The 26,747-nt window shown below is 50.4% G+C and overlaps 1 protein-coding gene across 1 annotated transcript in view; it reads right to left on the bottom strand.

Moving 5' to 3' along the window:
* Nucleotides 1-9,562: 9,562 nt before the first annotated feature.
* Nucleotides 9,563-26,747, bottom strand: part of HEATR1 (HEAT repeat containing 1) — a 49,952-nt gene continuing 32,767 nt past the window's right edge. The window contains exons 29-45 of the mRNA XM_028531162.2: nt 25,372-25,500; nt 23,749-23,979; nt 22,906-23,032; nt 21,409-21,569; nt 19,154-19,200; nt 18,918-19,041; nt 18,134-18,274; nt 17,340-17,629; nt 16,590-16,740; nt 15,511-15,669; nt 15,257-15,391; nt 15,050-15,154; nt 14,796-14,964; nt 14,172-14,326; nt 13,301-13,459; nt 11,859-11,967; nt 9,563-11,007 (exon numbers count right to left, since the gene is read on the bottom strand). Of these exons, the coding sequence (XP_028386963.1) occupies nt 10,919-11,007; nt 11,859-11,967; nt 13,301-13,459; nt 14,172-14,326; nt 14,796-14,964; nt 15,050-15,154; nt 15,257-15,391; nt 15,511-15,669; nt 16,590-16,740; nt 17,340-17,629; nt 18,134-18,274; nt 18,918-19,041; nt 19,154-19,200; nt 21,409-21,569; nt 22,906-23,032; nt 23,749-23,979; nt 25,372-25,500 (2,481 nt within the window). The 3' untranslated portion in view covers nt 9,563-10,918. The remainder of the gene's footprint in view (nt 11,008-11,858; nt 11,968-13,300; nt 13,460-14,171; nt 14,327-14,795; nt 14,965-15,049; nt 15,155-15,256; nt 15,392-15,510; nt 15,670-16,589; nt 16,741-17,339; nt 17,630-18,133; nt 18,275-18,917; nt 19,042-19,153; nt 19,201-21,408; nt 21,570-22,905; nt 23,033-23,748; nt 23,980-25,371; nt 25,501-26,747) is intronic.

Below are 26,747 nucleotides of genomic sequence, written 5' to 3'. Positions count from 1 at the left end.
TTCTTCAATGTGATAAGTTTGCTTGTAATGCTTTCTTACAATTCATTGTATTTCTGTCTGGTCAGTGGTTACTTCGTTTTCACTTCCTATTTTATTTATTTGGGTCCTCTCCCTCTTCTTCCTTGATGAGTCTGGTTAAAGGTGTCAAGTCTTGTTTATCTTTTCAGTGAAGCACCTTTTAGTTTCATTGATCTTTTGTAGTGTTTTTTAGACTCTATTTTGTTTATTTCTGCTCTCATTTTTATTATTTTCATTCTTCTACTCATTTGGGCTTTGTTTGCTGCACTTTTTCTAGTTTCTTTAAGTATAAAGTTAGATTATTTATTTGAGATTTTTCTTGTTTCTTGAGCTAGGCCTGTAATGCTATGAATTTCCCTCTTAGGATGGTTTTCACTGTGTCCTATAGGTTTTGGGCTGTTGTGTTCTCATTTTCATTTGTTTCAATGTATCTTTTGATTCCATTTCTTGATCTCATTGTTAACCAAACCATTGTTTAGTTATTAGGCTTCATGTCTTTGTGTGTGTTTTAAAAAATCCTATACATAATTTTATTGTGATTATATATATGTATAACATCAGATTTACAATGATAACCATTTTTAAGCAAAAAATGCAGTAGCAGTAAGTACATTGATGTTGTGCAACTATTACCACCACCAACCTGCAGAAGTTTTTTGCCTTCTCTTTTTCCCCTTTTTATTGAATTCATTGGGGTGGCATTGGTTAATAAAATTATATAGGTTTCAGGTGTACAATTCTATCATATATCATCTGTGTACCAGCGTTTTTTTTTTTTTCTTGTGATTTTTAGTATACCATTAAGTTCAGAGAAGATACTTGATATGATATGAATGCTCTTAAATTTATTGAGACTTGTTCTGTGTCCTAACATGTGGTCTATCCTAGGAAACATTCCATGTGCACTTGAAAAGAATATCTATTCTGCTGCTTCAGGTTGAAATGCTCTGAAGATGTCAATTAAGTCCATCTGATCGAGTGTGTCATTTAAGACCGCTGTTTCATTGTTGATATTCTGCTTGGAAGACCAGTCCATTTGATGTCAGTGGGGTGTCAAAATGCCCTGCTATGGCTGTGTTATCAGTCTCTTCCTGGACTTCCACCAACGTGTGATTTATATATTTAGGTGCTCCTATGTTGGGTGTGTACATGTTTACAAGGGTTACATCCTCTTGTTGGTTTTGTTCCCTTTGTCATTATGTAGTGTCCATCTTTGTCTTTTTAAGATAATGTAGCCTTTGTTTTAAATTCTATTTTGTCAGAAATAGGTGTTGCTACTCCAGTTTTTTAAATTTACATTTTCATAAAATATCTCTTTTTATCCTTTTCTCTTTAGTCAGTGTGTATCTTTCATTCTGAGGTGAGTCCCTTATAGGCAGCATATATATGATTCTTGTTTTCTTATCCATTCAGGTTCCATGTCTTTTGATTGGAATATTTAAGCCATTTACCTTTAAAGTGATTATTGATAGATGCATATTTATTGCCCTTGCATTTGTTTAACTATGTTTCCTCTGCTTTTTTCTTCTTCTTAAAGCAGACTTTTAACAGTTCTTGTAATACTGGTTTTGTGGTAACAAACTCCTTTAGCTTTTTCTTGTTTGGAGAGCTCTTTATTTCTTCATATTTATTGTTTCTTAAAAAATTAATTCATTAATTTTAAAGAGAGAAGAAGTGAGAAAGAAAGAGAGCAGAACAGTGACTTGTTGTTTGAACCATCTCTACACTTACTGGGTGATTCCTGTGTGCGCCCCAACTGGTTTTGAACCCCCAGCCCTGGTACACTGGGACTACATCCCAACCAACTGAGCCACTGGGCCAGAGTTCCTTCAATTTTAAATGATGGCCTCGCTGGGTAGAGTAGTCTTGGTCGTAGGCCCTTGCTTTTCATCACTTTGAATATTTTGTGCCAATTTCTTCTGGGTGCCCCAGGAACATCCCTTGTAGGGGTTGTGTGTGCCCTCTTGTTGTAATTGAGTATTGATAGCTATTGGCGCATTCGTGTGTGGGGTCCCTCCTTAGGCTGGCTGACTGGGAGGCCCAACAGCAACCACAGTGGGTGAACTGCTGGGCAGGCACTGACCACGTGGAGTGGCATTTGCCTCAGTGAAGTCGGGCGCCTGACAGGATCCCCCTTGGGATGTGCTTCTTTTGAAGTTAATTGGATCTCGCTCTGATGTTGGCCGAAGCTTGCCACTTGTGGGGTTGGGTCTGGGCTTCTTGAGAGGGACTTTGGTGGTAGCCCATGCCAGCCAGATGATTCCCACGACTGGCACTTGGCAACCTGCTGCAAGCTACAGAGCAGTCCACAGTTTGTGGCTGCCCTTCTGGGCCCGAGTGAGCACAGAAAGTTCCAAGAAGTGCACCGCAGCTGCTTTTACCAGCACCGGGCCCTGAGGCAGCTCAGCAAATGTCCCAAGGTACCGCAAGACCCACCTCCGCATGCCTCCACCTGTTAGGCTCAGTCACTGAAAGAGCCTCTGGCAGCACTTGAGTTGCATGAGGTAGGTTCTCAGTGAGTGATCAGGGAGGGGCGAGTGGTGACCCCCAGACTGACACAGGTTGAACTCATGTCAGTGCTGAGTCTGAGGCTCCTCTGCCCATGGCCCAGGGTAACCGGGTCCAGCTACCCCCCCCCCCCCCGTCTGGGTGCCCACACATCTTTGAGCAGTGTGAAAGGCACCCAGACCTGGCTTCCCTTGTACGAGAGGAATTAAAATGTTGAGACAGGTGACATTCCAGGACTTAAGGTGTCCAGGACCTGCGGTCTGAGATCAGCCGGGTGAGCTCCAGGGCTCTGCAGAGGGTCCCTGGGCTCTCAGGGCCAGGGAGCTGCCCCCTGCTGTGGGTGGTCCATGGGTCCTCTGGGCTGCGGCGCTGGAGAGGGAGCCTGGTGGGCTCGTGCTGCTGCGGTCCTGTCACCAGGTCGTGAAGACTTTAGTCCCCTCGTGTGCGGCTCATCCTAGCAGACGCCTCCCTCCGTTTCTTTCCTAACTCAGCTGCAGTTCTGTGAGGCGTCGACCAGACACATGTTCACTGGCTGCTGGGACAGCACCGTCTCAGCCTCATGCCCCCAGCTGGGAGGGCCGGGGGCAGGGGTGCATGAAGGTTTCTCAGGTGGGTGGGAAGTGCTATGGGAACCATGGAGGTGTAAAAACAACTTTGTGCATGTGCATGTCTACTCCCACACTAGAAGTGAGCAGCCAAAGTGAACGCTCGGCCCACTCCCAGGGAAGCGCAGTTCCGCCTGCACCACTCACTGCCAGATGCCACCAGGACAGTGACAGAGGCTCTGGGAGGAAGAGACAGGCCCCTCAGCTCCCACAGTGTGAGCCCCTCCCAGCTGTGCGTCCGTCTGCACCGCCGACTCTGGTGCAGCCAGCAGGGCTTTAGGCACAAGAATGACACCATCTGATTTGTATTCTTTAAAGACCACTCTGCGTCACCGTATTCTGCCTTGTATAATACGCACTGTTTTGCCCAAGTTAGGGGTGGGGGGGAATAAGGATGCACATCATGCGTGGGTAGTACCTGAATTACCGAGTATCTCTTCTTGTGTTTTGTAATTATTTGTCATGTAAAATTTCTTCTACCATAATATGTTAAACAATAAATGCTAAAATTCCTTTATAATACAAAGAACAGTATCTAAATATAGATAAATGAAAAATTGAATTAAAATATTAAAACAAAATTTTTTTCCCTGAAAATTTGGATTCAAAACATTTGTGTACATTATACACAGCAAAATACGGTATGTCTTTATTTATATATTTTAAACTTATCTTTATTTTATTTCATGTGTTTTTATATTTTAATACTTTTCCCAATATTTTAAATTAAAGTGCACATTCAATATTCGTTTCAGGTGTACCGCATAGAGGTTAGACATTTATATAACTTACAAAGTGATCCACTCCATAAGTTCAGGACGGGGTGACTTTCTAAAGTGTATCCCCCTTCCTGAGGGCTCCACCCTCATGATCTAATCCATCTCAAAGGCCCCACCTTTTACCTCTTTTTCACTGAGTTTGCTGGGCTGACGCCGGTTCATGAAATGACATACTGGCAGGTGCAGGAGTACAAGCTGTGATTCATCGTCTGTACGGCATGTGCTCACCACCCCGAGCCTCTTCCACCCCCGTTTCTTCTCCCTGTTCCCTCCTCTGCTCCCCCACCTGCTTCCCCGCTGGAGGTAATGCTGTGATTGGACATTTGCAACAATGGTTGAGCCGGGTCTCAAGAGCAGGTAGGATTCAGAGCAGTGATTTTCAGCCAGTGTGCGCTCCGCGCTGGTGTGCCACCAGAAGTTTGAGAACCTGCGGTGTCCGACTGGACAGTAGGGCATGGGTCTCTCTCCAAGGCTTTCATCATCTCTTTCGTTTCTATTTTTTCTTTCTGTTTTTCTCATTTCGGCTTTCTGGCTGTTTTCTCTCTCCTTACGTGTTTCTGATGAATGACCATTACACTTCCTAAGTTCTCAAACGGCCAACAGGCCTACAAAGACGTTTCTTTAGGCTCCTGCCTGAAAGCAGGTCACATTTCTCATCATGGGCAGTCTACGGGAAAAGGGGCAGCATCCCAACTATAGAGTCAGACACTGCACGTTGTGAAAATCTGCCTGGCACGCTGGAAGAAAGTGGCTCAGGTGAAGGTGGGGAGGTGGCTCCAGGCACAGAGAGTGGACTTGCAGCCAGGAGGCAGGAGACATGAAGCCAGCAGACCGCAGCACCCGCCCCTCAGAGGCCTGTGAGTGAGAGACAGGCAGGGGGACAGGAGACCCTCCATAGTGGAAGCAGGACAGGGGGAACAGAAGACCAGGAAGGAGCAGAGCAGGGGCACAGGGGACCAGGGGAGGGACAGGGGACAGGGGAACCTCCATTGAGGGGGCAGGACAGAGCAGGCAAGGGACCTCCATGACAGAGAAGGATCTCCTGTCACCTGTCCCTCATACCACATCATCCCTACCCTACCCTACCCTACCATGGAGGGTCCCCTACCAGCTGTGCCCTGCCCCCTCCATGGAGTAATCTCTATCCCCTCTCTGTGGTCACCTCCAGGGAGGGTCCCCCACTTCCTCTACCCTGTCCCTCCATGAAGGGTCTCCTAACTTCTCTCCCCAGTCCCCTCCATGGAGGTCCTCTATACCCAGTCTCCTCCAAGGAGGGAACCCTACCGCCCACCCTGCCCCCTCCATGGAGCTTCCCCTTTCCCCCCACCCTGCCCCTCCATGAGGGTCCCCTACCTCCTCTACACCGTCCTCTCCATAGAGGGACCCCTACCACCCTGTCTTCTCCAAGGAGGGAACCCTACCCCACACCCTCCCCCTCCATGTGGGGTCCCCTATCCCCTGGCCCTGTTCCCTCCATGGAGAGTCCCCTACCCCCAACATTGCACTCTCTCTGGAGAGTCCCCTGCATCCTCTGTCCTGCTCCCTCCATGGAGGGTCCCCTCCCTTACCTCCTCTTCCTGGTCTCCTCCATGGAGGGTCCCCATCACCCCTAAGCTGGCCTATCCATGGAGGGTCCAACCCCAATCTGCCCCCTCCATGGACGGCCCTCTATCCCCCCTGCCCTGTACCATCCATGCAGGGTCCCCTATACCCCCACCCGGCCCCCTGCATGGAGGGTCCTCTATTCCCTCTGCTGTGCCCCCCCATTGGGGCTCCCCATCCCCCTGCCCTGTCCCTTCCGTGGAGAGTGTCCTGCTTCCCTGCCGTGTCCGCTCACTCATGGGTCTCTCTGGAGCCTGTGCTCCAGTCTCAGGTCTTCACGTCTCCTGCCTCCAGGCCCCGGGCCCCAGGCCCAGGTCTGTGTCCCTGGAGCACATCTCACCGTCTTCATCTGTCTAAACCCTACCTGTGCTCTCAAGGCACATCTCAAGCATAATTTCAAATGTCGAATCACAGCGTCACCTTTAAAAAATACAAATCAGATGACGCGATTCTCGTGCCTACAGCCTTCATGGTTGTGATAGCATTTTCAACCCACCCGAGGGCCCTTCATCTCACACCCCCCTGCCCTGCACCCTGGCCGGCCTGGCTGCCCCCGCCCTGGGGGCACGTGCTGTTACTTTGGGGTGGCTTCCCGAGGTCTCCACGTGGCCCTCTCTGCCTCAACAGCCAAGTCTGAGTTTGAATATGACAAGATCTTGGGGAGCCCTTCCCTGGCCCTGCTGGGGAGTCCCTGCAGAGGTCCCAGCCCAGCACTGTTTGGTATTAGACGGCACCAGGTCACAGAACTAGGAGGGGTCACAGTGCTAAGGCAGGTCACAGAGGAGTCCTGCCCACCATCCCTGCCAGCCAGGGGGGCCAAGGTGACCGGCTGAGGCTGGATGAAGGGGCCTCTGGAAGCCAGCAGCGGCTGTGGCGGGGACACGGGAGGGAACTGTCCTGGAAGGAGCCGATTCTGCCCGCTCCTTGTGAGCAGGGGCCGGGCCTCCCGGAGCCTCCGGGGGAGTGTAGCCCGGGGATCCCGCCTCGGCGTTCTGACCCTCAGCCCCTGCCGGCGTTCCCCGGGGGGAGGGGGCGCTGCGCCACCTGATGCCCTTGGCGAGGCCAGCAGGAACCCGGCGTCGTCCCCACCACTCCGTGGTCACACCGCTGAGTCTGGTTCCTTCATGGCTCTAGTGTCTCCCCAAACACAGGGCCATCCTTGTTCACCTGTCTCCTCGCCCCTCGCCGCTCCTGAAAGGCTGGCCGTGCAGGCCCCGCCCCCACCCACCCCGAGGCGCTGCTCAGTAAGCAGCTGGGGGTCCTCATGGGTTGAAGGAGTGAAGGGCTTGTCTCGGATTTCATGCAACTTTATTTTTGTAATAAAACTGATTCATTAACCTGTAAATGTATGATTTCTTCAACCTCTTTAGGACATCCCCCCAAATTCATGAATCAAAGAATTTTTTTGTCAAAACCTGCGTGTCAGTTTTTGGTTGCCAGACGCAGTTGCCGCTCTTGAGCTGCCTCATGAAGGGAGCGGGTCCTGACTGCAGACCTGGTGGACACCAGGATCTGCCTCCCGACCCCTGTCCCCCAACCCGTCCCCCACAGGCCAGCCCTTCACCCACCAGGCTCCCAACCCCTCACCTCACACCCACCTGCCTGGTGCTGCCTCCAGCGGGGCCCGGGGACTCCCATCCCGGGGCTGTGGCGCTCCTGGTCATCTCAGTCAGCTCCTGGAGCTCTCGCCCATTTCTTACTCGGGGACCAGGAATTGCGGCCATTGGAAGTGGGGGCAGTCCAGATGCTGTGTGCTCGTGGCTACTGGCCTGTGGGGGAAGCTTGCAGTATGGGGGGCCCTCCTGAAGGCCCCAACTCGCTGGTCTGTTGCCTGACCCATCCCCTGGACATCAGCTCCACTCCTGGTCCCCTCAAGGGTCCTAGGGAAAGGGACCCCCAAGTGTCAGTGTAAGGGGAGGGGACACACACCCCTGCAGAAATAGGGGGGGGGGGGCTGAACTGCCCATGCACAACTGGAGACTTCGCCCCCTTGCAAAACAGAGTGGTGGGAAGAGGGGAACCGCAAAAGCGGCCAACTCTGGCTCCCCTCGGTGGGAAAGCTGGGCACTCCCACCGGCTTTTGGCACGTGTGGGGTTCTGGGAGAGCACCTTTGACAGGAATGTGCTGAAAAGCAAAAACTTTTGGTTCACTGCTCTCCCCCAGCAGGGGTGCTGCCAGCAACTGTGGCCAGTGCTGCCTCTGAGCGAGGCCCAGGGGCACAGACTCCAAAGGATGCTTGAACCTTGACAGTGACTGGGGACCAGCTAAACCACCCACGTTTGACACTTGGGGGTGGGGAAGTAGGTACCTGGCACAACCCTGAATTGAGCTGGCAGAGGGTGACAGGGTGACTTTGCTGTGGGTGTCTCAGAGGAGACTGGCTTTCAGGCAGAAACCTGCCATTATTTCCAACGACTTGGGAGAGTAGAGGAGCCAGCACTGTGAATGGCTTTTAGTTCTTCTGCGGTTTTGTTCTTAAATCTATGCAGTAGTTGTAATGACAAGTATTTAAACAGCTATTTTTTTTTTTAATCTCATACCCTTTCTTCTTTCCCCTTACTTTTCATTACCCATTTTAGGCAAAAACTTGCCATTATTCCAAATTATGAGACTGTTTTGTTGCTTTTTTCAAATTTTACTTATTTAGAGTGGGGAAGGGGAGGGAGAGAAACGTCGGTGCAAGACACGTCCCTTGGTTACCTCTTACATGCTCCCAGCTGGGGACCTGGCCCCCAACCCTGGCACGTGCCCTGACGGGGAATCAAACCAGTGACCTTTTGGTTCTCAGGCCAGCGCTCAATCCACTGAGCCACACCAGGTAGGGCTGATTGTTAAATGAAAGATTCCTGTCTTTTCCACCAAACTCTGTCTTTGGAGGTTTTGCCTGGTAAGCAGCGAGTGGTAGGGTGCCCTGACTGGCTCAGTAACATCAGGGACAAAGGGCGTTGGGTGTCTGGCCAGGGTCCCTGGGACCCAGAAAGCGGACTTGGGGATCCGGAGAGGCAGACATGGCTGTCCACAGAGCAGCACTGTTTCTTCCCGGGAAATGCTTCCTCTCAGAAAACCAGCAAGTACAAAGGCACCTCTGAGGAGGCACAGGTGTTCCTTCCGAAGATGGAATGATAACAACTAAGCAGCAGTGTGGGCTCTGGCAAGCAAACCCGAGAAAGCTGTCCTGCAGCGTGTGTTCTGTGGGCTCCGCACTGTGTGAGCGCGCACAGGAAGCAGGAATGATGCGCACAGTGCAGGGTGTCAGGCCCCAAACTGTCCGTTGACTTGCTGATGGTTCCGCTGCTGCTGCAAAGACCCACAAAGAGCTGCCTCTCTCAGGCCCGTGGTGTTTATGGGGCCCAGGTGCCCCCGACTGTGGCAGAAAGGCACTGGAGCAAGACTGACCCCAGGCCTGAGAACTGCCGGCCCAGGGCTGACGGGAGAGGACGCCCTGCCGGCCCTGCCTAGGGTGCTTGTTTCCTTTGTATGGCTGGACCTGGCTGTGCAGAGGCCACACGCCCTCAGGGGTCCCCGTGTCACTGAGAGGCTCTGGGAGACGGCCACAGTGAGCTCAGACCACAGCAGCGCCCAGGGCCACCTTTACAGGCTGGTCCCCACCCCTTCCCCGAGAGCAGCCCAGGGGTGGGCCCTCACATCCTCCCCCGGGCTGATGACGACACCACTGATTTCTGTCCAAAGCCGGCACCCCAGTGAGTTAATCCCCACCTCTGGGGAAACCACACTGTAATTTCACCCGACACCACCCCCTGCATGAGCCAAGCACGCCATGTTTCTGGTTCTCTGGACACCTGGAGCAACTCTTCATTTCCTCTCTGCCAGTTCCTGTCCCGTGTCCATAAAACAGGTGGTGACCCTCACAAGAACTGTGTGTGACCTGCACAGCCTCCCTCTCTCATGAACCCTTCTTCATTGAGAAGACACCTCAGCACGACGTGGGTGGGTGGGCGTCGGCCCATCTCACAGCTGAAGGGGTCAGCAAACGCAGGTGACCTGGCCTCCAGGTGGTGGTGGGAGAGGCAGCGGGGAACCTCTTTCCTCCTGTCCGAATCCCTCCACAGGAACAACCATCTTGTCCGTCCTCCCCCCATTTCCTAAAATTGTCGGCACCCTGTGCCGTGGGGGCCTTGCCTGTGTGGTGCCCTGGACAGCGCTGGCTCTCCTGATCCCAGACCCTCTGTGGTCCTTGCTGAGAGGGTGGCACGAAGGAATGAATCTGTCGTCTCTCCCCGCTGCCTCAGCCCTGATGGTCCCTAATCTACAGATACCATGGTGCTGATGGAGGAGGGACAGGAGTCACGTTTGGGTGGGGACAAGTCCAGAGCAGGGGGCAGGTGTAGAGTCACCACAGGGGCAATGACAGTGCTGGGATCTGGGACATGGGGATCCTTCCCGTTGTCACCGTGACGGAGGCCTGGGGCCCCCTCTCCTCGGCCCTCTGGATCCTGGGTGCAGAGCATGACATGCCCAGTTTGGGAACCGCTGGCACCTTCCTCCTCGAGGACCATCAGTTTCTCTAGCTGTGACATGGGACTGGCAGCCCTGCTGACCTCGGGGCCGCTCTGTGGAGAGGACGCCCAGAAGCCTCTGTTCCTCCCCCTGTCCCAGCGGCGAGTCTTCACCTGCACAGCTGGCCGATGGGTGCAGCACTACCTGCCACAGGACTGAAGGGAGGCTGGAGGCGGGGGAGCGTGGGGGTAGAGAAGGCACCAGAACCACTTTCCCACTACCTCTGCCCAGTGGCAGGCTGACAGTGCTGCTGCCCAGTCATTTTCAGAATCCTTTGTCCTTTGCAACCCCGACCAGGACCAAGGTCTTGAGGCAGCCCGGTCTCCAGCACCCGCACAGGCTGAAGGGAGGACAAAGGAGACTAGTCCTGAGTCAGATGTACACCGTAGAACTGCTGCCCTCCAGGGGCGCACAGATGTCAAGGCTGGTGTTTCTGCCCAGAATGAAATGTAAAAATCCAAATGGCTTTGCATTCAAAAGCATTCTTGTTGAAGGCTCAATAATTCATTTTCTCAAAGTAAAGGCCATTCACTACTTGGAGTGCGATCTCTGACGTGGACACCACGTGCACAAGCCATTCCTGCACAGAACGGTCAGGACTTCACAGTCTGAGCGGGGCCCCGTCAGCTTCGGGTGCTGACATCGAACACGTCTGGGACGCCACCACCGTCGGGGGCCGCCCGTATCAAACCACCGCTATCGTTTACTCTCTGCAGTGCCATCCAGATGTTAGGAGGGGCTGAATGGAAGTACAGACGAGGCAGGAATTTTGTAAAGTCCATGTGGGTGTTAAAGCACCAAAAGAAACATGGTACTAAACACCCCAGAATAAAAATATAAACACGAACTCTGGACAGAGTAGGAAACAGCAAGACGCCGCCACGGCTCTAGAAGTAGCTCTGCAGCGGCTCCCCCAGCACGGCTTCCAGGCGCTGCACCGTCTTCTGGCACTGACGTTCCACTTCCTCACATTCGTCTGAAAGTCGGGGTAAGATGAGTCAGTCTTCCTGCCTCCATCCCCACCCGCCTGCCTCCATACGTGTCCCACCTCTGGCACTCCGTCAGAAGACAGAGGGAAGCACATCAAAGAAGCAGAGGGCACCCAGGAAGTCTCCCCATTCCTCCTGCCTTAGATTTGGAAGCTGAGTAAGAGAGAACCCCAAAACAGAGGCACCAACACGACAGTTCCCAGTTCCTAGTGATGCCACGCTCCAGGTTTAAGAAACAAAGGTCACCGCACTCTACAGGGCAAGCAGAGGATCGCGAGCACAGAAGTGTCGGCCTACCTGCCTCTACCACCCTGCTTACTCCTCACAGTCAGACCGACCACCGTTTCTCACTACGTGCACGTGCGTGCTGCACACACCTGGACTTCCACCCACATCCAGCAGCCACACTCATTCTTAGTTTACTGAATTACTTAAATCCCCTTAAGGCCTCCAGGTCCTTCCTGTGTAAAACACGGAGTGGCGCATCCCGTGCTGAGGACAGTAGGGCCATCCCTTCACAGCACTGAGTGGACGCTGGCCGTTGTTAACATGGAGCTAATTCTGTGCAGCCCCAAGGGCCCTGGACAGTTTGTCCTAAGAACCCTGCACCTGCGGACCAAGTTATTCACATGTGAGGTGAAGGGGAAGGAAAGGTCATTCCGAACACCTTCCCCCCACCCCTATTCCAGACGGGAATTCAGCCCCCACCATTGCAGTCTGCACCGGGAGCAGGCAGAGGTCCTGAGCCCAGGGCTAATCACACTGTACCCACATTTGCACTAAGACTGGGCACATTTTCACGGAACTCCACTGCGATTACTAATTCCCAGACAGGTACCTTCCATCAGTTCAGCTAGGAAAGGAATGGACTCTGGTAGCAGGACGATGTAATTCTCCTTCAGCGTCTCAGCCAGCGCTAGCACGGTGATCAGGGCAGCAAATCGAACCTGAGGGCATTACAAGGTGAAGGTTGGCATACACGCACTGCTTTACTCATCACTTTAATATGTAACTCGAGACAAGGTCTTTTTAAACTGTTCTTTCATGTAAGTTTATTTCAGTTTACAGCCACTTGACGTTCACCTTAGGAGAGCAGCTCACTTCACAGGTTGGGACCTGTCCGCACCACAGGCAACCTGACCTGTGTTCCAGCACCACAGGCCTTTACCTCGAAGGCGTTTTAGACCATTTTCCTTTGAAAAACAAGGAGTAAAATGCCACGCAGAAACTCAAATGTGCCATCCAACCTGACCGCCCCGGAGTGCTCCGGCTTGACTGGCTGACAGTGGATGCCGTGCTGGCGGGACAGCGTCCCCAGCCATGCCAGGAGCGCCTGCCCTGGAGCCCTGACGGGGTTTCCTGCAGTTGTGTGAGGGGCGGGGCCGGGTCATGCTCTCATCTCGGCACTGAACGAAAAACATACCCTTTGTGTCGCATCAAGTTTGGGTGGTTCTCACGACCTGACTGTGACAAGGAACACACACAGCTGTGTGGTTGTGTCAGTGACTCACAGAGTGCAAGAGTGTGCTAGTGTTCTGATTTTGGATAATTTAAGGAATATCTGGATACAGCAAAGTGAGTTATTCAAAAAACATGTGGAACTAGGTATGTTCAATTGGGATTTTCTTGATATTGTGCAATCAAAACATAATGAATTTAATGCAATTTTGTAAGAAGTTATAATTTAGAATTTGGGGTTTTGCCCAAATAGTCTGATTGTTCTCATTTCCTAATAAGTAAATAATAAATTCTGCTTTGGTCTGACTTCTCCACTGGGAGGACAACTAGTTGGGAGACGTGGAGATTCAGTGTGGAGCCCCGCCCCTCCGAACCTCCGCTGGTCAGTGGGTGTCAGCAGCCCTGCCCCCTCTGTTACTGCCAGGAACCCTAAGCCTGAGGCATGGGGGACACAAGACACCACCCTCCCTCAGAGGAACATCAGGGGATTAGCTCAGAGCTCTTGTCTCGGGGGCACAGGGACACCCAGAGGAGCTAAAAAAGCACGAGGAAGCACTTTAAGTCTTTCCGAGCTTTCAAAGCCCACATTTAGAAAGTGTCTGAGTGCCTGTGGCACACACACCAGGGAAAGGACTGCTGCCGTTCATGAACGACCTGGAAGTAAAACCCGAAACCTCAGGTGCAGACATCTGTCTACCACAGCCCGGACTCTGGTCCTGTCAAACCAGCAGCCCGGTCTGTCCCTCTAGTTACCACGGTTGCACGGCCGTAACAGTGGCATGGCTGTTTAGGCGCCAGTGTTGGACACCCGCAGCTGCTAACCTTGGGTGAGGAGTCTCTGGTCTTCAGCAGAATCTGGTAGTTGAGTGGTTTCCAAAGAGAGTCATCGGCCATGGCCACGGAGAACTGGGAGATGCACGGAATCAGGTGCTTTGTCACCCGTTCCTGGAACTTCTCTTCTCCTCCCAGCTCGTTCTCCAGCTATTAAGAGTGAGAAATGGACTCTGAGCAACAGGGCTGATTTCTGCTTGAAAATACACCCAGTGTATAAATACTGTTCCAGCCCTGGCTGGTGGAGCTCAGTGGATTGAGTGCGGGTTGTGAACCAAAGGGTCGTGGGTTCCATTCCCAGTCAGGACACATGCCAGGGTTGCGGGTCAGGTCCCCAGTGGGGACCACGTGAGAGCCAACCAACCCACACACTGATATTTCTGTTCCTCTCATTCTCTCTCCCTTCCCCTCTCTCTAAAAATAAATAAAATCTTTTTAAAAAGTTTCCAGCATCCTTCATGACACTAGCAGACTCAAAAACCAGTCCCATTCTAATGTTCTCCCCATGCAGTGGCGCTCATAGGGACGCCCTCAGCCCTCGGTGGCCCCTCCCTCCAGCAGATCCTCTGGGAGCTGTTCTTCCAGGGCGGCCACACCCTCAAACATTCTTGATGGAACCAGTTCTAAAAAATTAAAAACTTAACCACTAGACTTTACATTGTGCCTTTCATTTGAAAAGTTCAAATGTAAACCCACAAAAAACGAGAAATCGATTTTGAAATAAAATTTTTGTAAAATAAGAAACACCCAGAGGGGGTAAAGCAGGGGAGGGGGGAATAATCCCACAGTCAGTCTAGCAGGCCTAAAACCTACAGAAGCCTAACAGTGACGGCTCCTCATCTAACCGAATTTGTCTCCTTACCTGATCCACCAGAGGCGTCATCAAGGCTTCCGCTCTCTCTTTACTTAAGAAATGCTGGGTGTCAAAAAGGAAAATTTTATATAAACAGTCCAAAATGAACTGTAAGAGCAAGCAGCACTTTTCAGGGTCCTTTTCAGAGTCAAAAAACGCTTCATCTGTAAGACGGGGGAGAGTAAACATGAATAAAAAGAATTATTTCACAACCGAACCTCCAAAGTGTACACTGATCTAGGACGCAGGCTCAGGAAGAAGGCGGAACACGGAGCGGACGGCCTCTCAGACGAGTGAGTCCTTCAGAGCTCAGTCTCGGGCTCGGCCGAGAAGCCCTCAGTCTGGCTACTTCAGTGACAAGTGTGTCACCTGCATGGCTTATCGGCGCCAGTATGGCAGTCTCAGTTTGAATGTGTGGAAGGCACGTGCAGTAACTCGGGGCGGTGCCCACTTTGTTCTTTCCCCCAGCGAGGCAATGACCTCACGACTGCTCTCACTGTGCTGCCATAGACCCCCAGAGCCTGAGAGCCCACTGCAGAATGGAACCCACACCCCATCACACTCACTGCACTTCTGGGCCTTGGGGAAGGCCCACGGAGCAAGGTGTCATCTGCACTGGAGTCAGCTACCAACCTGTTTTGGAGATGTTCACCTGGTTCAAGGTGTCAGCGAAAGGCTTCACTAAGTGGCCAGCAAACAGAGTAAACAGCCCTTTCAGTTTTTCAGCAATGCAGTCCGCCAAGTTGTAAAAGGTCAGCAGCCTGTCCTTTGGGGCGTCCTCTGTCTTAGCCCAGTCAAACAGCTGCAAAGATAAAGTCACAGGACTTTGTCCCACACATCTGGTTGCTCACGTGAGAGCAAAGGAGACGTGGAGGAAGGCAGCTTACCTTGAAAAACAGGGGTCTGAACGTGACTTCAGAAAGTTTTACAACCATAGCTACCAGGCACTCAATGATGCAACTTTCTGTTTTTCCAACTTCTTCCAGATCACTCTGAAAACGAAAGGGGTGACTCAATAGGTGGAGCTCTGACTTCTAGCTCTGAGTAATTTTGGTCACACACCCAGTTTTTAGGATTTGGAGGAATAAGCTGACCTCAGGGTGCTGTGCTCGGAAGTCTAAGGCCTCCAAGAAAAATGTGGTGAGCTGAGACTGGTGGAAGGCAAGCTCCTCCTTCTTCATGACCCCAATGTGCTCTTGAAGGATGCTCATGAACGGGCCCATGTGGTTCTGCAATAACACAGCAGAGAGACCCGCCAGTGTTTAACAGCCAGAGTTCACTGAGTGAAAGTAAGAGTTTCAGTGCCATACCTCCCTTCCCCCAAATCTACTACCCAATGGACCCTAACCTGCCAGTGCTTCTGGATTTGCTTGTATGTTTTGTTGATGGCTGGTAGCAGGACGCGGGGTGATAAAGTGGTGGCCAGCGTCTTTTTAAGGGACATGAGGCGGACATTAGCCTGGGAGGCTGCACCCATTTCACTCGTGATTTTCTCCAAATGAATCACCTGCAGAAACATGAGAACAGCGATCAAGGCCTCTACGGGGGTCTGGGATCAATGTCTGACCCACTCACAGGAACATCAGTGCTGCGGTGGGAAGGCAGCCCAAACGCTAGTGACCGAGAAGGGCTCGGTGCAGGTACGATCACAGGGGTTCCTCTCCAAGCCAGCCCTGCACATCTGCAGGTGACAACGGACAGATGCTACTTCCCCAACTGGGCGTCAGGGTGCAGAGAGGGGGAATCAAAGGTGCGAGGACACAGAGCTCCAGACGCGGATGTTCCCAGAGGACAGGAATCCAGAGACCACGTGAGGAGTCAAGTCCTTCCTTGCTAACACAGCCCGAGAGCTCCCCAGAGGCAGAGGAGCCTCTCTGCGAGCTTCAAGCAGTCTGCAGCCTCTGTGGGTTGGTTAAGAGCTTCGCATCAAGGCAGTGAGGGCCCCCAACCTCATGAACAGCGAGTGCTCAACAGGACAGCCCGAGGGGCCCTGCTCAGGTGTTTCCCCCTGAAAACACCACCTGCCCGCACTGTCTGCATGTGGCCCTTGCCCTTCAGCACAGCACCTTCCAGCACTGGGAACACACGGCCAGTTTCACCAATTCCTACAAGAAGTAATAAAGGCAGCTCTGCCAGCTTGACCCCAATATCTCACAGGAGAAAAAGAGTAACTACATTGTGCAAATGCAAGAGACACTGTATACGTGACAAAGTAACACCACATCAGTGTCTGGGGTAAGCAGGAGAAATGACGAAGTGACGAGAAAACAAGCACACATTTAGGGATGAGAAGCACTTCTTTCAGAAATGAAACTCTTCCTGCCACACAGAAACCAAAAATGTAAAGAATAAATAAAAGCATTCAGTTTGTAATTTCCCCCTTTCTCCTGCTACCCCGAAGAGCGTGCTGTGGTCACGGTGGCTCACCTGTGACAGAACGCCTTCGAGGTAGGGGCTGATGAAGTGGGGGAGCGTCTCCACCACCTTCTGCAGAGCTGCCAATGCGCTCAGCAGATAGACCTCGCCTGAGACCAGCTCGCTGGTGTTTTTCATCGTCGTCAGCAGCGAAGGCATCAGGCTAGAAACAAAGAGCAAGGTCTGAGTAACACTGAGCAGGAACAGAGTGGAGAGTGGAGTACCACTCGTTACAAAAAGTCCAACCCTGGGGCCCCACGGCATTTCCTGTGCATGTCAGCGCCTACAGAGAACCATCTACAGGTCTCCCAGTGCCAGCAGCACTGACCCAGCACTTGCTCTGTGTCAGGCACTGTGCAAAGAGCCTTCTGAGCTCTGTCCCACGGAATCCCACCAGGAGGGCACTGTCTTGGGTTGAGAGAGAGCAGAGCAAGAGCAAAGTGACCTGCAAGGCTGCACAGCCAGTCACTGCCAGGGCCCCAGAGAGAGCCAGTGGCACCTCTCTTGTACCCCACAGTAGGGCCCAACCAGAGCAGCTTCACCTGCAGCTCCCAATTTATAGCTGGTCAGCAGGGAACGAAAACTGGGGACAAGGGACATCAAAAAGGTGAGGGAGGACACTGTGCTTTTGCGTTTGAAGACCCATCCTTTAGCAAGTCTAATTTTATATGCCTTCCACTTAGGGGCCACAAAGTCACTCAGGAGTTCTCTTCCAGTCTGCACCAGAACCCCCGTGTGAGGGCTCCTGCCTGTCCCGCATACCTGGGGAGCTGGGGGATGGCCAGGGCCCCCAGGGTGGAGGCCACCTCCGCCACGCACAGCAGCGCGCTGCCCAAGACGTTCTTCTCATCCTTCTTTTCCGGGGCGATCAGCCTCACCGCAGTGTTCAGCACCGGGACAAAAGGCTCTGGGTTTTCTGCACCAAAATTCTTGCATAAAAGCTTCAGTGTAAACAAAGCCGTCTGTCTGTTTACTGCTTGCTCTTCTGCCCCCTTTTTTTTACGCTGCACAATGGCCAGGAGGACTGGAACCAGGTTTAGGAAATGGTAAACCTGAAGAGGACAGCCAAAATTGCCAAAATGATTAAAGCCGCAAACACACTGTTAGTCCACTTTCCACTGCTCCTGCTTGAGGCCGCCTAAAGGGGGGCCGGGCTGAGAGGTCCCAAGCCACTGGATCACACACCGGTAACCATCTCCAAATGACGGGCTGGCCACTAAGCCAATGCGTGTGCTCGTGACCAGTTTCTGGTTCCTACAAAATGCCTACCGGTTTGGACCAAGAGTGCATTAGAGCTACCCCAGCCAACTAAGGCACACCACGGTCCACATTACACGAGAATTCCATTAGGGCTGGAATTCCATTCTAAGAGCTCTTAGAAAACACATACACACTCCAGTTAGTATTCTATCCCATTGAAAACACTCGTATCACAGCACTATATGCAGGTAACAATCTGCTATTCAGAGGGGACCACGGAGAAACTGAAGGCAGGTAACGCAGCTCTCTGATGGAGCGCAGAAGGCGAAGGGGTCTGACGTTCCGCCTGCACTTACGGTCTTCTTCTTCCAGGACACCTTCTGCTGGAGCTTGTTGTTCAACAGATCCATCGCTTTCCGGCGCACAGACGGCAGCGGGTTGTCCAGCAGCCCTCTCATCACGGGAATGAATGTTTCTGTGGGCAGCAAGGCATTGACCTAGAGAGCAGCGTTGCATTAACAATGGCAGAAATTAGGAAAACAGGACGATCGACTCAAATTGACAGACTTCTGTTCACCGTATACCTGCTAGGTGCCATGCATTTTCAAATACACTTTCTTATTTATTTCTTACACTAACCTTTCAGGTAGGCATTACTAATCCCATTTACTGGAAAAAACAAACAAACAAACAAACAAACAAAAACCCACAGAAAAAGAACTGGCGGTCAGACTGAGGGACCGGCTGGGGGCTGTGCAGCCAAGCGCTTCTGGCAGGCTTGGAGCTGTGGTCCTGGTGTCAAGGCCAGCGATACCTCTCAGAGACCACAGACTCCCCTGGCAGGCACTTTCCTCTCATTCTACTTGAATCAAGTGGAACATTACGTTGTATTACATGACTGAATAGCATGAGCGTGGTCTTGATTGAGGCACATGCTCACATACTCGATAGGGAGACAACTGTCCTCCCAACCAATTTATTTCTGGTCATCAGGGGACTCTTTTCCAAGAAAGATCTGAGCTGCATTATCTGAAGAGAAGCCATGGCTAAGTTTATTCTTAAAGTAAAGCTGTGCTAAATCATTTCACAATGACATAAACACAGCAATGAACACAGAACACGGGGAGAAGCCAGACCTACCTTGTCCAGCACGTCATAAGCTTTGCTGAGGAGCGCTCGCCAGAACTTCCCAGTGAGCTGGTCCGAGTTCTTCTCCACGGACTGCGCGACAGCATTGATGTAGCCGAGGACTGCTTCCAGCAGCCTGAAACACAGGAGGCTCCTGAGCGTGCTGGGTGCTCTGCTCCCAGCTTCCGGACAAGTTTAAAGTTATTTCCAAATAGGAATTGTAAAGAGAAAAGAGAAAAGTAACGTACCTCTGTTCAAGGCCTTTTAAAGCTTGAGGGCCACCACTTTCAACCACCTAATTTGTAAAGAACGCATCATTAGAACAGTATGGAAGCTGGTAACAGAAAATCATTTGAAGTGGGCGCAACGAAACTGCTAACATAGGGGCATCAAACTCATTTTCATGGGGGGCCACATCGGCCTCGTGGTTGCCTTCATAGGGCCGAATGTAATTTGAGGACTGTGTAAATGTAACTACTCCTTAACCAGGGGCAAGGAGCTAGGCACTGCCGCTGGGCATAAATAACGTGCCGGGCCGGATAAACAAGGTGGTAGGCCGGATTCGGCCACCTGTGCTCTAACACTACTCAAGTCACACTTCCCATGGTACTGACTTCTGATGTTATAATTTAATCAGACTCAGATCTCCCATCATACTGTAATAACCCAATTTCCTTACTATATTACAACTCATTAATTATATTCTGTAAGTATCTGTAATATTTGTAAACTATGATAAAGATCAAAAAAGTGTACCAAGCAATCATCATTTATTGATACCTACCCATTGCAAAATGCCAATCTTTCTTTAGCTCCCCCAATTTTAAGATTACCTGTTATGGGTGCAGCTGTGGTCCCCTGTGGACGGCTCCCTAGCCCGCTGTCCCCACAAACCTGAGTCTGCTGCCCACAACACACTCTTCTGGTCACACTGGATTTCTGAGACCTGTCTACGGGACCTGGGCTGCTCTCGTTCACTTGCTTTAAATACATGAGGTATCCTCTGTATACACGACTTTTTTATTCATTCAGCTGTTGGCAGACATTTAGCTTATGTCGTTTCTCTCAGTAACAATGCTACACAAGAGCGCTTTTGTCTCCCTTAGCATCTAGACGAGGTTTTGTAGTGTACACGCCCAAGAAAGGGACTGAGCACCTGCCACTTGGCTGGACCTGGCCACGCTTTCACGATGCACAGAACCCAGCTCTGTGCACAGAAACGCCTGTGTCCCCACAGCCTTGCCACCTCCTGCTATGAACAGGATGTCACAGGGGCATCTCGTTTAACCTACTGTGCTCTTTTTACCAGGAAGGTGGCTTTTTCCTGCCTTTACTGGCCCTGTGAGAGTCCTCCTCGGTGAATGCACATGCTCTGCCAGTCGTTCTAAAGGAAACTGATGCTTTCGGATTTAACACAGTGATCCTCTCTCAGTGGCTTTCACTTCATTGTGTTTATGGTGGCTCTCTGTTGAGTTGAAGCTTTTAAGAAATCCTTCTCCACTCTCTGGCCACAGTGATATCCCCCAATTTTCTTCTCACAGTTCTAAGTATTCCTTTTCACACTGAAGTTTTTAGTCTGTGTAAAACTGTCCTTTCTTTACATTGTGACATTGTCTTTTTTCCCACGTGGATAATAAATTGTGCCAGCTGTGGTGGTCGGAGGGGTCTCTCCCCCACTGCTGTGTAATGCATGTGCCCTCTCTCCCAGACACGTGGTGTGCCTGGGCGCATGCCCAGTCCCGCTGATCCCCTGCGATCTGCTCAGGAGGTAACAGCAGCACGTAACTCAGAAGTCCGCGGAGCTGCCCAGTGTTCCTGGTCACCATCCTCCTTCCTCTTGCAGGTTCTTTAGTCCCTCATTTTGTTTCTGTGTCTCCTCCTTTCGCTCACTGTTTGAAGTTTCACACACACACAGAAAGGTGTGCAAGTCCCACGCACAGAGCTCACTCCTTCAGGCGAGGAGCGGCATGTCATGGAGCCTCAGAACCCTCCTGCCCCCCACAAACTCCGCCCTTCCTTTCTAACCCACGCAGGTGTCTCGCTGCTTTTGAACTAGAACCAGAGGATGCATTGTCTGTGTTTGCCCTCTTTCCCTCAGCGTCATGTTGTTAAGGGCCGTCAGGTGGTATGTCACTGAGGCTCACCCAGGTGTGTCCCTTTATGATGACACTTTGTCAGTCTGCTGTTGGTGGACACTCGGATGTTGCCAGTTCTGGGCTCCAGTGAACATTCCCAAACATCTCCAGGTGCACGGGCCATGCATTTCTGTGGGTGTCTGCCACTTGAGGACAGAGTTTCTGAGTCATCAAGGGTATGGAAATACAACCTTAGCAGGCCATGCCAAACGGTTTTCCACGGTGATTTGCACTATTTTTCCTATTATCTTAAAAGGCATGCCTCGTGTTTTCATGATCTTTGCCAAGCTCTTTCTCCTAGTTTCAAGTACTGTTCCTTTAAAAAAGCAAAATCATTGTATCACAAACATAATGAAAGAACACATCACCTTTCGGATAAAATGATTGGAAGCCAGGAGCTGGGACATAAAGGACGCTGACAAGAATTTAAAATGCCGCAGCTGCTTGCTGGTGTGCGTGTCCACATTAAACACCTGCAGCATCTCCTCTTGTGATTCGCTCTTATTAGGCACAGGTTTGGGGATGGTTTCTGAAGAAAAGCAACAAAATGAGTCACCACACTCATCTTTGATCTTCAGAACAGATACAGACAAATGGGATGCAGTTTTCAGAAAGATATTTGTTCATCTATTACACCCAGTCTTCCCTCTTCTAAATTAGTGAACAACATGAATATAATTACCAAGAGAAATGAACGAAAAACCAGGGCAACGAGACAAGGAAATGGAAGACAGAAATATTATCGAAGGAGTCTTTAACCATTGGCTCCACACTCACTCTCTGAAGCCTCAGAGGCACTGACTTGGTGGCTCACAACAGGTTGAAGTCTTTAACTTTTATTTCTAAAAGGCGGAAGATGTCCTAACACCTTGCAGAATCCCACTTCAAATGGATCTAATATAAAAGGGTTGGGCCCTGGCTGGGTGGCTCATCTGGTTGGAGCATCATCCCGTACACCAAAGAGCTGGGGGTTCGATCCCCGGTTGATGCACATATGGGAGGCAACCACTGAGTTAGTCTGTCTCTCCACTTTTTCTCTCTCTAAAATTGCCAAACACATCTTTGGGTGAGGACTAAAGAAGGAAGAGTTGGGGTGCAGTGGCTGGGGTCCAGGGTGGGCTCCTTAAAGACCACGGTCCCAGGGTGCCTCAATATGGAGGCGTCTTCCTTAGCACGTCACCACCACACAGAGTTCTCTAGACTCCTTCCCATCTGTCCCTGAGCCGACTGTAAGGTGAGGCGAGTCACTGCCTGGCCAAGCAGGGGACACAGGGCCAAGGGCTGGCCACACAGAAACCCGTCCCTGCAGCGTCCTTAGACCCGTGTCTGGAAGTGCCCTGCTGCTCTGCTCTGAAGGGCCGAGAACCAAGACCATGCAACACATACAGCCAACGTCACTGGTGCTGCAAATGTTCTTCAAGTCTCCTGCACACAGCAGAATCTTCATATTCAGTTACCACTGCTGTGGTAGCCATCTGCTCCTCTTCTTGTAAATGTTTTCACCAATATTTTAAAGGGAAGCTAAGGTACAGCTAAGAAGGCCCTGGTAACCTGCTGTCATTTTACCATAATTCATCCTAGACACTGGTAACACTCCTCGGCTTACACATCAGCGCAAAGGCACAGGCTACAGACGCCAATGTGTGAGGAAGGGCCAGCAGACATCCTATTGAAATGCGGTACTCACCCTTTCTTTCTGTAAAGATTTGAGGAAGTACACAATCAGATACCCAAATGAAAAGTTACTGGCTCACTTTGAAAAATCCCTCCTCAAGGTGCTGTTGGGGTTCTAAGGATCCCCCACGGGGTCTCCGAGCCTCCGAAGCTCTCAGGCTGAACAGTAACCACTGCGTATTTAGGCTCACCTTCTTTTTCCTCTGGCAGCTGTGTCAAGTACCGGAGGACATTCATCAGGCTCTGTATCTGATGCTGGACACTAAATTCACAACAGACTGAAATCCAAAATTCAGTGTCTGCTTCTAAAATAGCATCCTGTATAGACAACAGACAAAGGTAATAACACTGAGCCTATCAAATTTGTCAGTAAGTACAGATAAGGGAAACATCTTAAAAACATTTCTTAGGACACAGAGTCACTGCCGATGGTCACAAGTATCACCAGAGGAATGAGCTGCTGGGCTCCTTACAGTAAAAAGCCCATTTGTGAGAAACACAGGGGCATAAGTCCAGGATAGTCTGCACTGTGATTTCCGGCAGATCTGGACACACAGCTTTACAGAGAGTGGGCCTACTTCTGTGAAGTCCCCTGCAAACAGCCCTGACCCCTAACCCCATCCTCCTGTCCCAACAGAGCTACTCAAAGCAATCACCTGCGTCTCACTGACTTCAGCAATCTGACACACCTCCCTTTCCCCGGGAAATGCGCTCAAAACCACTGTCAAGGGACAGAGTTTAATCACTTACAGCTGTGCTCTGCTGGGCTTAAAGCAGAACCACCCAGCATGACACCAGGCCTGCTTCTTAGGAAAGTCGAACCACCCCCAGGAGATGTCTGCTGCTACTGAGGAATTCAGAGCCATGGGCTCTGCCAACTACTTTAAAGAATGACAAAGACACCTTTAAAAGCATTCTGAGCAAGCACTGTTAAGCAATGTGCATTGACCATTGCCAGCCCTATTTAAGCTTGAACATGTTACAAAGCCTGTATGAAACATCTTTTCCTTTTCATCCCCACCCTATATTCTGACCTTCTCTCCATAGGCAGCCGCCAGCACTGTTTTAGTGACGTACTGTTCAAATAGTAAGACTAGAAGAACCCAGAGGAATCTTTCTGCACCAAGCGTGTCGACAAGCTGAACCAGGACAGGCAGGCGCCTGTGCTCCGGGACGTGGGGCAGCGCGTCCACAAACACACTCATGATTTTCACCACGATGTCTTCCACGTTTCTCGTGACTTCTCCGGAGGCTCCACCATCAGACTGCAGAATGGAAAGCAGGGTTGGTGAGTAGAAACGAGTAACCCCCCCACACAACAGGCTTTAGGAGGATAGGACAAGTCTTCACGTGTGCCCACGTTATGGGAAGAATTTGCATAATCAAAGGCCGATTAGTAAACATTCAATGAGTATAAATCATATCCCAGGCACTATTGGGCCCTGAGGGGAATGCAAAGTGTGAGCCCTGCCCCAAAGGAGACTCATCAGAAACAAGACGTGTGTGCGGATAGATGACGACAGGAAGTGGACGCCAAACACCAGGCACCGAGAGCAAGTCTGCTTGCTCTCTGGACGTCCGAGAAGCTGCAAAAACCTGGCAGGATTTGTGCTGTGCCCAAAAGGAAAGGGTCCAGCTGAGACTGAGAGAGCACAGAAAGGCCAAGGGCCCCGTTTCTCTCAGACAGGTTCAATCGGCTCTAGTCTGGTACTGGTGTTCACAAAGAGCTGTCCGATGAATAAGGGAATGAATGCATACACCGGCGCCCCTCCTTCTGTCTCAGTTCTCTGCTCTCCTCCAAGCTACCACATTCCAGTTTCCCCGCCCTGAGCACGTTCCTGGGCTGTGCCTCTGCGTGTGCCACCGTCGGCTCTGCCGCCTCACCGGGCAAACCGACCCTTCTTGCGCCCCAGTCCACACTGTTTCTGCCAGAGCTCTGGGGTCAGCCTGGCCTCTCCAGCACTTATCTATTATACCGGCAGACATGATATGAGGACAGTTATTTCTCTTTTTTGAATACACGTGTCCTAACTTGCTGACGTGTCTGACACAGAGAATACCAGTCCAATGCCAAGATTAAAAGGAGACAGTGCTGAATACGGTCATCCCTGGAATGGTCGATCAGTAACATAAGACCAACAACAACGGAGGCAAACAGAAAACTCAAGTAGATGACCAACCTCTTTCATCTCCGAGGCCACTTTTTAGTTTCAAATTGTCCACTCCTTACTGGCAGAGACTACGTCTCACTCATCTCTTTTGAGCATTTGGCTCTTAGAGACGGCTTGGTAAATGTCTGTTGAACTGCATTTACAACTTTGCCAGTGTAGCTCTAAAGCTTTCTATCTTCATCGACCTACACAAGGGTATTACCAAAATGATGCAATGCCCTGAAATACACAGCAAATGTAAATTCACTTTGTCAGAATAATGTCAAGATACTTCTGTCATTATACCCTTGTAGAATATACATTTATTTATATTCTTGGAAAACACATTATCTCCTAGATTACTTCTTAGCTTCACCATCTAAAATTTAAGAGGCACAGATACCTGAGAATTTCAGAAAGGCTTTTAAATGTCATTCATTTACTACTACTCGAATTTCATCCTACACATAGAACTTAAAAAATAATGACAGTCTAAAGATATCTTACCTGAATAAGTGCCGGAATAACCATTTTCACCGTCTTGTTAATAACTTGAAAACTGTAAGTATCATCTAGACGCATGACACTGGCTCCCATAAACGTAAAAATGGACATAATGTTATGCAGAACTTTATCCTGAAAGAAAATATATCTGTCAACATTTTCTATTTTAAACGTATCAAATATCAATGATTCATTACAATGCAGCGATGAGAAATAATGCAGTTTTAAAATGGGCAAAGGATTATTTCCCCAAAGTAAGTGAACAGTCAGTAAGCCCAAGAAAAGATGCTCCACATCATCAGTCATCAGGGGAGTGCAAACCTCACAGATACCCCTTCGCACGTACTGGGAGGCCTGCAATGAGACAGACAACACGGAGGAGCGAGGGTGTGGGAAATCAGAACCCTCACACACTGCTGCTGGGCGCGGAACAATGCAGCTGCTTTGGAAAACAGTCTGGAAGTTTCTCAGTTAAAATTAGCAAATGACCCAGCAATTCTACTCCGAAGAGAACTGAAAACATGAGCACACAAAACTTCATTTACAAATGCCCTCTGTAGCATAATTTTACCGTAACAGCCAAAAAGTGGAAACAGCTTAAATGCCCTTCATATACAGATAATGTAATACTATTCAGCCATCAAAAGGAATACTGATTCAAGCTTCAACACAGACGAACCTTGAAAACACTATGCTAACGAAGTGAACGAAGTCAGGCACAAAAATGGCTACGTATGGTGTGATTCCACTTACAGACAATGGGGGGTGAGAGAGAGAAGAGGGAGTGCATGCTAACGGGTGATGAGGAAACTGTTTCGGGAGCAGATAATTATGATGGCGATACAACCTTGTGAACAGAGTAAAACCACTAAATAGTACACTTTAAATGGGCGAATTTTATAGCATAAATTATACTGCAATAAAAACAATGGAAAAATATCAATGATTTTCAACCATTTCTGGATTATAATCCCCTTTGAGCTACAGACTTTCTTTCAAGGGAAGAAACATCCCATGCGCAAGCACCTTGTACATGACTTCAGCAGATCAAAAGACACCCTCACACTCATGGAGAACCCCAGGTTAAGAACCTCTGACATAAATCTCCACTAGGAAAGTAATGTTGATCTCTCCAAACTTCTTTAAAAGATGTACTTCTTTGAGGGACATAATCTCTTTAGCTGAGGTAGCTCATACTCAAATGAATTTCCTTAAGTCACAGGTTGAAAGCTGTCTCAGGACTGATGGCAGCAGCGATTTTTCCCAACAACACTGACTCCACCACTGACCGGAGCGTTACGTGGGCCGGACACCGTGCTCAGTGATGGCTAAAGCATCCCGGGTGTCCTCACCGTCACCCTGAGAGGAAGGCTACTGGT

Source organism: Phyllostomus discolor, chromosome 15 (genome assembly GCF_004126475.2).
Source record: "Phyllostomus discolor isolate MPI-MPIP mPhyDis1 chromosome 15, mPhyDis1.pri.v3, whole genome shotgun sequence".
Lineage (NCBI taxonomy): Eukaryota > Metazoa > Chordata > Mammalia > Chiroptera > Phyllostomidae > Phyllostomus > Phyllostomus discolor.
The sequence above is the reverse complement of the archived record's forward strand: the minus strand, read 5'-3'. Positions and strand labels throughout refer to the sequence as shown.